General features: G+C 35.5%; 1 protein-coding gene across 4 annotated transcripts in view; it reads left to right on the top strand.

Annotated features, from left to right (window-relative positions):
- Window positions 1-13,532, top strand: part of WDR64 (WD repeat domain 64) — a 67,038-nt gene that overhangs the window by 11,614 nt on the left and 41,892 nt on the right. For all 4 annotated transcript variants that reach the window (XM_079333387.1, XM_079333388.1, XM_079333385.1 and 1 more), the window contains 6 exons: window positions 318-421; window positions 2,941-2,970; window positions 7,302-7,409; window positions 9,047-9,261; window positions 9,773-9,907; window positions 12,630-12,709. In XM_079333387.1, the coding sequence (XP_079189513.1) occupies window positions 318-421; window positions 2,941-2,970; window positions 7,302-7,409; window positions 9,047-9,261; window positions 9,773-9,907; window positions 12,630-12,709 (672 nt within the window). The remainder of the gene's footprint in view (window positions 1-317; window positions 422-2,940; window positions 2,971-7,301; window positions 7,410-9,046; window positions 9,262-9,772; window positions 9,908-12,629; window positions 12,710-13,532) is intronic.

The raw sequence follows: 13,532 nt of genomic DNA, 5'->3' as shown, positions 1-13,532 counted from the left end.
TTTCTGAAACAGGCTGTTTATTTATTCAGTTACTCATTGTCTTTCTGTATTTTTTGAAAATGTGGAGAAAGAACTGGCACATTCAGAATTATGATATTAACAATATTTAAGATAGAACATAATTAATTAAACCAAGTATGGGATAATTTATTATATATTGCAACACTGCCTTGCATAAGGTACCAAAATGCATTTCAGGATGAGAAACTGTTCTTACTTTTATAGCCTATTTATTTGTTCTTTCCTTACTAATATAGTTCTATTTGCTTATGTTTTCCATGTCTGTAAGATGAAAAGTAATATTTTGTCATTGACAGTTGTCAAGAGAAAAGATGTGATCAAGGGTATAGTGAAGGTGCCCGTTCTGCATTTGACAATAACAGCTTCTCAAAAAGGAGTGCTAACTGTGTTTAACAAAAAGGTAAGTCTAAATCAAACTCTTTTATTATTCCATTAGGTAGTACATTAGCGAACTGAGTGGACTGTGATCTAGCATTGAAATTTTCCCTTTGAAAAACTACATATCTTTCTTACCAAATTAACTTTTTCTTTATTGTTAAGTACAGCAGGAAATATGCATTGTTCTTTTCAATTATAAACTTACTAGGCAATCCACACAAGTTGACCGAAGATAGAGATGGCTAATAATAGACATTCTTCATAGAAATTAATTTAATAGAAAATAATCTGCATTTCTGTTTATAAAATGTTTCCCTAAAAAAAAAATATGCTGTTGGAATTAACTTTTCGATGTGAAGTGGAAATCAGAGAATTAAGTGTCTTCTATGGCTACTGAAAATATCTAGAATGGAGAGAGACAGTTGTTTGCAAATTAGATTTATTCAATACAGCAATATCTTGAAGCTTGAAAGTCATGAGTTTTACAAGTCTGCATGACCCTGGCTTACAGTTAACTCCCTCATCAGTAAAATTAAAGGAGATCTGTACCAAGTAGAAATTCAGGCTTAAGATGCTGTTAAACTAAAGTTTGCACATAAATTTCCCAGATGATTCTATTAGTATTTAGTGGTATGCACCTGTAGATGCTGTGAGACAGAATGTGTCATAGAGAAAGCCAGGCTATCTCACATCTGTGCTCATTGGTGCTTTTCATTTGTACAATTTTAATGCAACCAGTTTCTTAAAAGTTATTTCAGGAAATGTAACAAAACTTTAAAGCAGCACTAATGCTTTCTAGGGGTTCTAGCTAATTAATGCATAATGCTTATGATCATTAGGATCATTTAAACCAAGAAAGCACTCCTGTGGATGATTAAATAACAAAGCAGTACTGTAGTTTTGGTAAATGCTGAAATAATTTATTTGAAAGCCTGTCCTCCAGAACATTATCTCTCTTATGTACCTATGAAAAATAATTTCCCAATGTATAAGAGTAAAAATAGCTCTTCTCCCTACCCCCCTGACTTGCCCTTGCTATTTTCAAGTTGAATTGCTGCTTCCTCATAGCCTGGACTGATGTTATCTGACATTAGTGACTGCAGTGTGAATGATTTTATACCTAGCTGCTTAACACAGTGAATTAGGGACCTGAGCTCTGACTTAGAAAACTATGTTCTGAAAATGAGTAAGGCATTACCACAGCCCCAAGACATGCCAGGAGAGGATTTGATTGCATATTAGGAATAATTTCTTTATCCAAACAGTTGTCAACCATTGAAATTGCCTAGGGAAGCGGTTGAGTCACCAACCCTGGAGATACTCAAAAGATGTGTAGAGTGGCTACTGGGGACATGATCTAGCTATAGACTTGGCAGTGTTAGTTCTACAGCTGGACTTGATCATCTTAAAGATTTTTTCCAGCCTTAATTACTCTAATATTCTGTGATTCTATTTGAGGGCTAAGAATTGCTTTCTGCAACACATGTGGGCCTAATATGGCTCAACACCTGTATGCAGCTCTACACCATCAACTACTTCCAGGTTACTCCAGAATATGAGACACATTTCTCAAGTTCTAAGAAGGATTGATCAGCAGATAAGACCTGTAGGAGTAGGCAGCCTCAAGGACATATTTTATTTACTGTAGATAAAGCCAAGTCTGATACAATGCATGGGTATCCATCTCTTGGTTAACAATACCCTTAAACTCTGCACAAAGGCTGTCCAAGATAACACCTGGCATCTCACTTCTATGGAAAGAAAGAATTTGATCCTAGCTTCTTGGTTTATGAAATGTGGAATTGCTGGGAATGGGTATGAGGTGCCATTGAATAATTACTGATGAGGGGCAGGGGTGATAGGAGGTGAAAAATTGTCTGGGTATTTCAGAAGGGAAAAAAGTTGAAACTGCTTTTGAAAACTTAATAGTTTTGTTAAAGGGCATAGAAGATAACCATGTCTCTGCTGGATGATAGTGACACTTAAAACATTTCAGGTTTTGAGCCACATGTTCACTGTCTACCAGTACTTACCTCTGGTGAAAGATGCTGTACCAATGTGGGTGTTGCTGTTTGCAGCCTTAAGTGCTGCCACTGCCAGGGATTTTGCTGGCACTAGTTGACATGGCATTGGGGCAGCATTAGCTTGGGTTTCTATATGACACATCCTATTTCTTACAGGAGCTGATGCTGTTCTAGTTGTCAGTAACCATTAAAAGTACAATTCCATCAGAAGACCAGCTGATCTGTACTCTGTACATTGTAAAAGTGAGGGGTTTTTACTTATTTTACTGACTTCAACATCTCAGTGTAGAAACCCCAAACCAGAAACTATGAAACAATTGTGAGGGAAAGAGAAGTTTGAAGTTCCTCACAATATAAAGGGGAACAGACAGCAGGCAAGTTAAGGATCTTTCTCAGATCTTAACCACCTACTCTTTCAGTTAGCAATTATTGTTCTGATCTGCCTGTGGAGAGTGACTTTGTTTAGACTTTTAATTTAAGAACTACCTTGTTATCATGACAATATCTTCTTTTACAGATGAAGGTTCTGGCAACCATTGAAGTTGAAGTAAGTTCTTTTTTGTCTCCTTCCTGTTAAATAACTCTAAGTAAAAATCAGCATGTCCTAAATTGAAATAATTAGAAACTGAGCATTATTTTAATGCCACTTCTAACTTTGAGATTTCTGCATGATTTTTCATAGGGTGCTGTAGGTCAAATAGTTCCAATGTATTCCTTTCAGTTATTGAAGCAATTGAGTAACTTGATTTCTTTCCTCTGATAAATGAAACCTCAGATAAATGCTTCTTTTTCTATCAAATTATCCTTAACCCATTACCTTGCCACATTTTTTCTTCTAAAATTCAAAACTTCAGTTGTCATTGTAAAATTTAAATAAGTGGAATTTTAAGTTTGTTGATGAAAAACAGTTGTACATTTTGCTAGGTAGATGATTTGCTACACATTGTAGCAAATCCATCTACCCTGGGAGTATCACTGTAGATTTTAGTTAATGAGCTGCTTTCAGATGACCTGTAGACAAGAGACATCAGTCTTAGTAAAGTGATGAGACCCCTTGTCCTAAAAGTTGATGCAGGTGTCTTGTGCCAGAAGGTAGTGCATTTTGTTGGCTCTCTCTTACATATTATGGGAGTTCTAAAATGTAATAGGAGTACTGCACACCAGAAGCCCTACTGCTCCAACTCAGAAAAAAGCTCTGGGCCTGAGTTGCATTTAATTTATTGCAAGGGCTAGTCTGACCTCTGAAATCAGTGCTCAGATGTAACTGTGAGAAATATTCCTGAGACCAATTGACTTTTGGAAACTTTGACTAGAAACTAGAAACTTTGACTGAGCTTCTTGTACAGTAGTGCTAGAGGAGTGCATTTTAGTCATTCCTACTTTGCTTGTAAAAACCACTTTCCCCAGTTCAGATATGCAAAGGTAGGATCTCCCCCAGAGACACCAAGGAAAGACACTGGAAGAAGCTGGATTGCTAGCCCAATGCTGTAGTGGGCTGTAGGGTCCCTTTCCTTTCTGAGCACTAAGCACTTGTCTTAAAATGATTCCTCAATGAATGTGAAGGTTTTTTGCTATGAAAATAGGACAATATTTGGCAGCTGTGGCAGTATTAGGCACCATTGAAGAACATCTTTGCCATAAAACATGTGAAAGAAGGATATGCTTAACATAATGGTATCTTCCAGTATAATGGTGCAATACTGAAATTGTTAGGATTGTGATTCCAGACAAATACAATACTAAAGCTGGTAGTTTTAGTATCTGTGAGCATCCACTTGTTTCAGCTCTGCATCAGATCTATGTGGGCTACCCTCATCTGCTGTCACTGTTTTTACAGGCCACACTCCCATCCTTTGCCAGCTGAGATGTTTCCACTTTTTCAGGCTTTTCTAGAGGCAGGAAGAAGTAGGTGAAAAATAGTTTGGATTCCTCTCCATCTTTGGGATGGAGGATCATTGCTCTTGGGGGTCATTTGATCAGCTGAGATCGTTACTGCTGAACGTGACAGTGTCTACTGTAAAGTCTTTCAGGGGATAATCTTTGGCCTCCCAGGGACTTTGATTTCCCAGGGGATTTGATTGACTGGGGAGCTGACATTTGGTGAAAAGAAAGGAGAAGCCCAAGCCCACAACTGTATGAAATCCCTCTGACTCTAAGTCTGAAAGAATTTATGGTATTTTTTTATTTCATTCTACTTTTGTTGAACTTACTGTATTCACGTTTTTTTGTATCAAAGTTATGAAGTGTTCAGATGGCTTAGTTAAAAATTATCCTTTTGTTCTTTGTGCTCTGCCTTATCTTATGGAATTGGAATTTTTATCTAATATTCTTATTTAGGTGTTTGCATTGAATGGTCCTGCCCTTGCTCAATTTAATTTCTTCCCATCTTTCCTCTTAACTACTGTGCTGAAAAAATAATTAAAAGGGCATTTATTGCACTTGAGGTTCCTGAACTTTTTGATGGTTGTTGAAAGATTTTGATGCTTGTAGGACATAATATTTTAAGTATGTTGTTCTTTAAATATAAATTCACAAATTGAAATGAAATAAAAGTCTGGATTTCTTTGAGATAATAAATACTGCTTTTTAGATGGTTGAAATGTATAATGTTATTAAATTTATTAACTTAGGGATTCTTTGAGAAATTTGTCTTTAGAATTTGTCACAGTTGTTCTAATGTAACGCATACTTATAAAAATAGAAGCTTTGCATCTTAATACCTTTTCTCTAAAGATTTATTAAAAATCAAAGCACAATATCTTATATGACTGTAAATCATCGCCTACCATGTATTTATTAAAGATGAGGTGAACAATGCTAGCTGAAAACTTCAGCACCAAATGATCAAAATGTACAACTATGAATAATAGCTTATGATTAATATCTAAATAGTTAAACAGAAAGATGACTTTATTTTTCAGGGCTTGCATTTCAGTTCTTCTGATCTGCAGAAATAACAGTACATTCCTCTCTCACTATAGTTATTATGCCATTTTCAACTGCTTTAACATCATCATCAATACTGGCATCAATAGCTAATTGATGAAGCTATATATTTGTATGCATCTTCCTGCCAATGAAGTAAGGTACTGAATTGAGGACTTAGTCAGAGATAAGTTATCAGACTCCAAACCTTCTATCCATTGACAAACACTGATGTGTGTAGAGGGTGGCTTACAGATTGCAACAATCTTTATACTCCTATACTGTCTTCCATTCAGTGTTCTCTTTCTTGAGGTGTTTCAGAGCAGAGACACACTCAAGCAGAGCAACAGAGGTCTTGGCCCTGAAGCTATTAAGCCAGAAAGATTGAATCACAGTAGTGCTAGAAATAAAATCCAGTGGACTGCAGAATTTTCCTAGCATCATGATGGTATAAAAGGAACATAACTATATTTGTTACAGGGATGTTATGGAGAATAGGTCGCTTCAAGAAAAACTGATTCCATTTATTGATGAGATTATGTGACTGAGTGAAGAGTAGAAGCATAATACACTTAAAACTCTATACAATATTTGGCCTAGCACCACACGACTTTCTGTTTTAAAAAATGACCACTGGGAATAAAGAAACAGTAGACTGCATTGGCTAACAATTGTCCAGCTGACAGGTCCCAAAATCAGCATAGAACCATTGCTGAATGGTGGTGGGATTACCAGTAGTGAACAAATTGTTTCTTCCAAAATGAAAATGAAATGTCTTTAAATATGGCTTAGAAAAGCAGAAACAGAGCCAATGGATAAGCAAGACAAAGTGAAACAGAAGCTGTATTGAAAACAGAGGAGGAGAGATAAGAGCCCTTGAGTGGCAGGATGGAATAAGAAAATAAGGTTGATGTGGTCGGCTGCCTAGTTTGTCTGTCAAGTATGGCAGCACCAAGAAGAGAAATTCTTATAACCTTTCCTTTGAAGGTGAAACCTGTTACTTTGACTGCATCATTACAAGCCAACACAATAAATTAGTGACAACTACAAATATAAAATCATATTTTTCAAGCCACTTAGTCGTTGTTATCTGACACTATTATAAGAACCTCAAAAAGCCTCAGTTAACAAGCTTTTCTGTTAGAATTACCAAACAATCCACAGGGCCTCTGCAGGACTGACATTTTCCATATTTATTGTAGTAAAGAGCACAAAAAATCCTTATAAATGTATTACCACTTGCCCACAGATCATTATGAAGGAGAGAAGCTTTCTCCTGCAACAGTGTTGATATCCTCTGTCAAGATTTTGGACCCTTTACACTAAGAGCAAAATCAATTAAAATAAGAGTAGAAGCATCAGGAGTCTGATCTATACTTTGCAAGAGAAATTGTTTCACATTAATACCTGTATAATAGGAGGTATACTTGAACAATAGCTTAATATGGGCAGATGTATATATTTGTAAATACTTAATCTACCTATTGGGAGAATTAAATTATTTAATAAAGTTATTTATTTTCATAATCATTCATTTCAGTTTTGTTTTATAGCTGAAATTTTGACTGCCTTTAAATTTCTTTTGTTTCAAACCAAACTGTATCCAGGTAAAAGCTTAATCTGCTTTACTATGGATGTTTTAGCTTAAGCTTTCTCTGCTCAGAGTGCTTTTCTAGAGTGTCATTACAGTTCAACTAACAGTATATGTGTATTGTGTCCTCTCCTGTGCAACATTTGTACCTCAGTGAATCGTTGACAACAGAGGTTGAGCCTGGTGCCTCTCTAACTTCATGTATGAGCTATTCCTGGATTTAGAAGTCTCAGTGGAACTAGACCTAGCATGTGCTATTGCAGAGTATATGTGATTTATGTAAAATATGTATTTATTTGATGGAAAAGTTGATAAATTTACAGAGAAAATCTTTCTTTAGCTACTCTTTTTATTTTCATCAGGCTCCTACATGGATCAATGGATGTGATTTCCTGCCTAATCTGAAATATGTCGTGGCTGTAACTGAAAGCACAGTCATTCTCTGGGACTATAAATCAAAAGAGACCCAGGTATTATGTTGGATCAGACAAATGTCAAAATTAAAACTGAAAGTTGATCAGTCTTTGTTTCCAATATACATTCACATCCCTTTGGTCTAACAGATGAAGACTTCTAACTTTTGTCTTTGCAGGAACTCAGTGAAACAGTAGAATTCACACTAAAGGAGGAATACTCTCTGCATGCCAAATGGGATTATTCAAATGTATTAGAAGTTTGGAAGAAAAAGAAAAATTTTACACTATGGTGCAAACAAACCCCCAAAAAATTTATTTTCCATGTGTGTCTAGTGCATACACATGCATCTGTATACCTAAAACATGGGCATGGGCATACATATATCTCAGAAACTATTAAGAATCAAGGAACAGGTTTTACAAGAAATATAACATGACTTACGTATTACAAGAAATATAAGAGTATTTTTGAGGTAACTTCTCAATTTAAAGAAAATATTTCTTCATATTCTGGGTTTTGTTCGGGAATTTCTAAGATAAAAAAAACATTTTAATGTTAATAATATATATATCCAATCTGTTAAATTTTTCTTCAATGTTTTATGTATTTTTGCTGACCCGTATCTTAGCTTTCTCTTCCTGTTTCTGGGACTTCTCTTGGAAATTCCAAGTCAGCTGAGATGATGAGGAGAAGCAAAGTAATTATTTTTACGATAAGATTTTCTTACTATTTGATTTTTTTTCCAATGTTAAAAGGTTGCTTCCTAAGCTCAGATCAATTTAAGTCGTTTTGTCAATCCAGTCGGTCTTCTTGGGGGAGGGCTCAAATATTTATTCTCCTCCTATTATTCTCCAAGTTCCTTCCATTCATTACGTCAGTAAGAGCTGCAGATATCCTATTGATGAATAGGTGCAGCTCTCTTTCAAGGCCACAGAAATAATATATGGACAGTTCTATCCCCGTTATGTCTCTAGTGTTTCTGTGCTACACAGAAATACCGTTGAGGCAGTTAATTCCTATGGCATGTGAACAGCTCCCATTTTAGGTTGGAAGGATGCTTTAATCAAATAACAGATGGAATCAGGCAGTAGAATCAACAAACAGTGTAATGCAGATGACCCAAAATCCCATTCCTGGACCTTCTAGCAAAATACCACAGTATCTTGCAACTGTGTTCATCCCCACTATCTTCGTGCTTCAAAAATTGAAACACCTGTCCACATTGGTACACTTGACACACCCAGGCTGTATTATTAATTAGGACTCTGATATAAATTCTCCCTGTGTACTACTGCTATATTTAGTGATTGAATTATTCTTTAATTTTGTTATTTCTGGTTTTCTTGTAGTAAGCATTTTATTTTTGAACAGGAAACCATATACAGTCTTAGCAAATACACCATCCGATATAGCCTGCAAAGATCCTTCCTAGATTTTTAATTAATGCTTCTTCACTGAAATGCAAAATGCTACCTATGAAACAAAGTCTTGCTGAAACCTCTAGGATTTGCTTTTAATTCTACTTCATGATGGTCTTCCATGAATTTCTGATACCAGGAAACAGCTATCACAGGGGCAGCTTGAAAAAACAAAGTCAAGATATGAATGCTGATGTAACTAGATAAGCGTGATAGATTTAATTTAAGGGCCCTCATGCAGTGTCTAATAAACTCTCCACCATATTCCACAGAGTGATGGCTTTGTCATCAAACCAATGAAAAACTGTATGCTCTGTGTTTCTACGGTGACTATGGCAGATGACCTGGCTAAGGATACCATCTTAATGGGAGATGACAGGGGCTATGTTTATCTGCTTACTATCACCAGTGATGACTTCATAATGAAACAATCTAAAACTGGAAAAGAGTTACAATTTAAAGCTTTGGACTCTGAATCTTTTGACATGTAAGTTGCTTATGACAAAATATTACTAGTCTCATGTTATGTTTTGTTTTTAATTTGGGTTTTGTTTGTCCTAAGTGGAGGATTAGCTTCTGTTTATAAATTAACCCCATCTAACCAAAGAAAATAATTTTTTAGACTGCAGTAAGTATGATTTGCTTGTCATTGCATGAAATTCTCAGTTGAAGACTTTACAAGAGATCTTACAGCTGAGAGGTTGCAGAATACAATTCAAGGGGAGAATTCACAATTGCTGTTATCCAGTTTGACAAAGGAACAGCTTTATTGTTCCCAATGAGATGGACGCACAATTGTGACTAGAAAAGTGTGTGTTTCAATCCCAACTTTCTCTCTGCTTGCATTTGAGCTGGAAGAGTGGTTCTCCATCTGCCCTGGGTATTAAATGTTAGCATTGGTTGTGTATATAATCTCATTGACAAAATCCCTGCCTACCTATGGGCACATCACTGTAGTTGCTACTGTAGCCTGATAACTTCTCTGTTTATCTCCCTAGTCCTAAACGCAAGCTGCATGATGACTGGGTTGGGAAGATTAGGTATTTTTCTGCCCTAAAATTATTTGGATCCTGCTCCACAGACAGTATTAATTCATTTATTTTGGATGACATAAAGCGACTAGAGGACCACTTGTAAGTATCTGACATCTTCCAGAAAAACAATAGAACTTCAGCTTTATAACTCTGCTGTTGTATAGTCTTCTGTTTATAACTCTGTGCCTCATAAGATGTGATCTTGTTATATTGAATCTGTCTTTTCTACTAGCATCGCTACTAAAAACAAAAATATTTGTTTAAATGCTTGAATATTTTTTGTGTGCTAGCTTTTGATGTAGGAGAGGACTGTCCATATATGCTATATGTTCAGTACTCACAACTCTTAAGATATGTTGACAGTGTTGTCTCCTCCAATTTCTCCTCAGCAAGCAGATTTTTGTTAGAAAATGTATTGGTTTGTTGCACATATATCATGTATCCATTCATTTAAAATTTATACCCAGTCAAAAATAAACTAAACTAAATTTCATTTACAGTTTTATTTTCACAAGTTTGAGTTATGCAAGATTAAACCAAGAACACTATTTATTATGAGGTCTGTGAAGTGGTTCTACTATGCAGCAGAAAAGAGGTTATGGCTTCCTTATTTGTGCCAAGTCCTTATTCATATGGCTCATCAGTGCTATTAGCTGATTTAACTGATTCCAAGCCTAATTAGTTTGTAAATTTACAAAAGTTTATAGCACAATTATATAACACAAATTCAGTTTGCTGTAAGAGGGAGAGGGAGCTATGAATAACATATAAATAGAACTTTTCATTCAAATGTTTCAAAAGATTGTAAATATTTAATCAGCTTCTCAATTCTTCTGTGAGGTATATCCAGAGAGATTAATAGATTTTTAAGGCTAGTAGCTACAATTATTATAATCTGCTTTATTTCTTGTATAGCACAGGCTGTAAATATTGTTGTAGCTATTCTTGAATCAATACAATAAGTTTGGGTATTATGAGTACTGCATGTCTGTTGAGGATGGGGAAAGTGAACTACAACACACTTCTAGATTGTCCAAGGTCACATACTGTGTCAGCTGAAAAGCTGAGAAATCCTTTGTTTTTTTTGTTGGGAGCTTTGGAAAAATAGAATTAGTTAGAAGAGAAAGAAGACTAAGGCTGCAGAGCCAAAAGTCTAGTCAAAAGAGTAGATGCTACCATCATGTACTTCAATACAGAACATAAACTGCAACTATCTTGGTAGTTCTTTTTCATTTCACACTGGCCATAGTTGCATCTTCAAATGGAATAAATCCATATCTCTAAGCAGTTTCTCGCAGTAGGTAGACGATATTATAATTAGACAACTTAATATTATGCAGCTGTTAAAATGAAATTAATAGTCCTAAAAATATCTATAGATCAAATTGCTTTGTAATGTCTATTTAATAAGTAACTAGTTTAAAAATATTATTTACTGGTACTAACAAAAGGAATTTCCCTAATTAACTTTGCATCAAGGAATTGTTGTTGTAGTCAACGAGGGATGCAATGCATCTTCTCTCTTAAGGGACTTAGGTTTGTTTGCCACTAATGGCTGGTGAACAGCTATAATATTTTCTTGTAAAGTATCTAAAAAAGAGATGTATGGATATGATAACAAGGTGCTTCTGTTGCAAAGTCATGGCTTGGGCAGGACTTCACAGAGCCAGAATCCCTTATTCCCACTGATCTTGGAGTAATGTCAATACTGCTCGTTAAAGAACTAATGGACAGTTGGAAGTTTAAAAGGTGAAAAAAACTTATGGAATCTGTTAATCATACATTTTAATTAATTAATTGTTATTTTGTACTGCCAAGAGAATTAAGACTTCTCTGTTAGAGCTCTGGAAAGAAATATTTTTTCTCTGTAAATAATAGGAAGCAAACAGCTTTTTATTCACACCTGCCTATTTTTTCATTAATGCTCAAAGTTTCCAGAGCTTTTTGTCAGATTTATTGCCATCTCTATTTATGGTTTTCAATATTAATGGCGACTCTAGCCCAGATTAGATGAACTGATACTTGTCTGAATTTCAAAGGAAAAAAATAAATTATTCTAATTTAGTTCTATACAGCTGATTTATACTGGCAGTCATTGTTTCCTGGGAATGATAGGTGTTAACCTTGCTTTTGCTACATCCAAAAATCAATAAAATATTCACTTATTGGTAGCAATGGATGAAACTTGGAGACACAGGCAGAAGGTGCTCAAAGGATGGGTTTAGAAGGGGCACTAAGTCATTATCAGTCTGTGTTGGCAGTTAAATTCCCATGCTTATCAGTGAATGTAATAGAATAAGTGTTGAGTTTCAGATACTTGTGGTCTCTTCATGTTGTCATAAAACACAAAATAAATCTTATAAAGACTATTTATTATACAGTGCATTATACAGAAGCAACAGAAAAGTAACTGCACTGATTTAATGTTACATTGAGATCACAGTGGACCTCCATGTCAGAAATGGGCAAACACACTTTCTGTGGTACTTTTCCTCAGTGATGAGCTGCTTTAAGCACACAGACTAGTGTGCAGCTTACTTTGACAACACCTGCCATTTTAGGAGTCTGTTTGGAGTTTGCCTGTTAAAAGATTCAGGTGTGTAGATCAGATGTTTCTTTATTTAATGGAAGTGTACTCTGTTCCTGTTTTGTTGATGCCAGTATCACTCTAAGTCTCTGTTATAAATCAATTTGCTTTTAACCTGAGATTGCAAATGTTATGCAAACAGCTATTCTGTATGCTACAGAAAAATAAGGCAGAATGACTGTAGACTGTGTTTCCCAAATATTTCTTACATGTTTGTTTTATTAATGATTGCAGACCTGTAAAGGAATTTTCTGTCCCTAAAGGAGTAAATGCTTTCACATACTGTGGAAAGGCAAATATCATTGTCACTGGAGGTAAGTACTGAGTTTTTTCCAAGAGATCATTCCTGGAAAAATAATAAGAATTTTTTTATTCAAGTTAAATAAGATCAAATAAAGCTGAGTTAGCATCTTCAGAATTTCAACATTGGCTTCTGCATACAGTTAGAGGAAGCAGATGCCTTGCTTTTAATTGCTGTCAGCCATTGTCTGAAGAGATATACTTCCTGACAAGAGTCTGTCAAGGGCTTCATCTGGGTTGATTCAAGTATCATTTATATAATAAAACAGAAGAAACAGTATGTTTAACTACTCCAAGGTATCTTTCCAAGTCACTGTGGCCTTGACCAGGTTATACACATAATTCCTTGCAATATCAGCATAGCCTCCACCCTATTACTCTTTCGCCATCCTTTGGTATCTTAAGCAGTCACATTAGCCCATCTTAATACTTTCCATTGGTCTCTCTGATCATGTTTCCCTAAAATGTTACTGTTTGTTCTTTGTCCCAAAGCAGACTGCAGAAATAGCACTCTTACATCCACTTCTTTCCTGTTATCCAATAATTTTATGGGCCTGTCAACTGTAGTGGTCATGTTTGGTGCTGCAGAAATGTTGCTGGGGTGTAGCAGCAATCTTTTTTATATATTCTGTCTGATAGGGTGGTGCCCTCGATTGGCATTGATGCTGCTTTTCTTCAAGTCTTTATTGCTTAAAACTTTGTTAAAAAAAATGGCCAGGGCTCTGCTGCCCAGCCTTGATAATATATATGACAGTATATGGGAAGTAATGCAATTCATGTTGAATTGTAACAGTTTATCAAGAGGAAAACTGTGAAAGATATCAAAATAAATATCAG

The sequence above is a fragment of the Erithacus rubecula genome, assembly GCF_903797595.1.
Source record: "Erithacus rubecula genome assembly, chromosome: 2".
Taxonomy (NCBI): domain Eukaryota; kingdom Metazoa; phylum Chordata; class Aves; order Passeriformes; family Muscicapidae; genus Erithacus; species Erithacus rubecula.
This window is presented reverse-complemented; position numbering and strand designations above follow the sequence as displayed.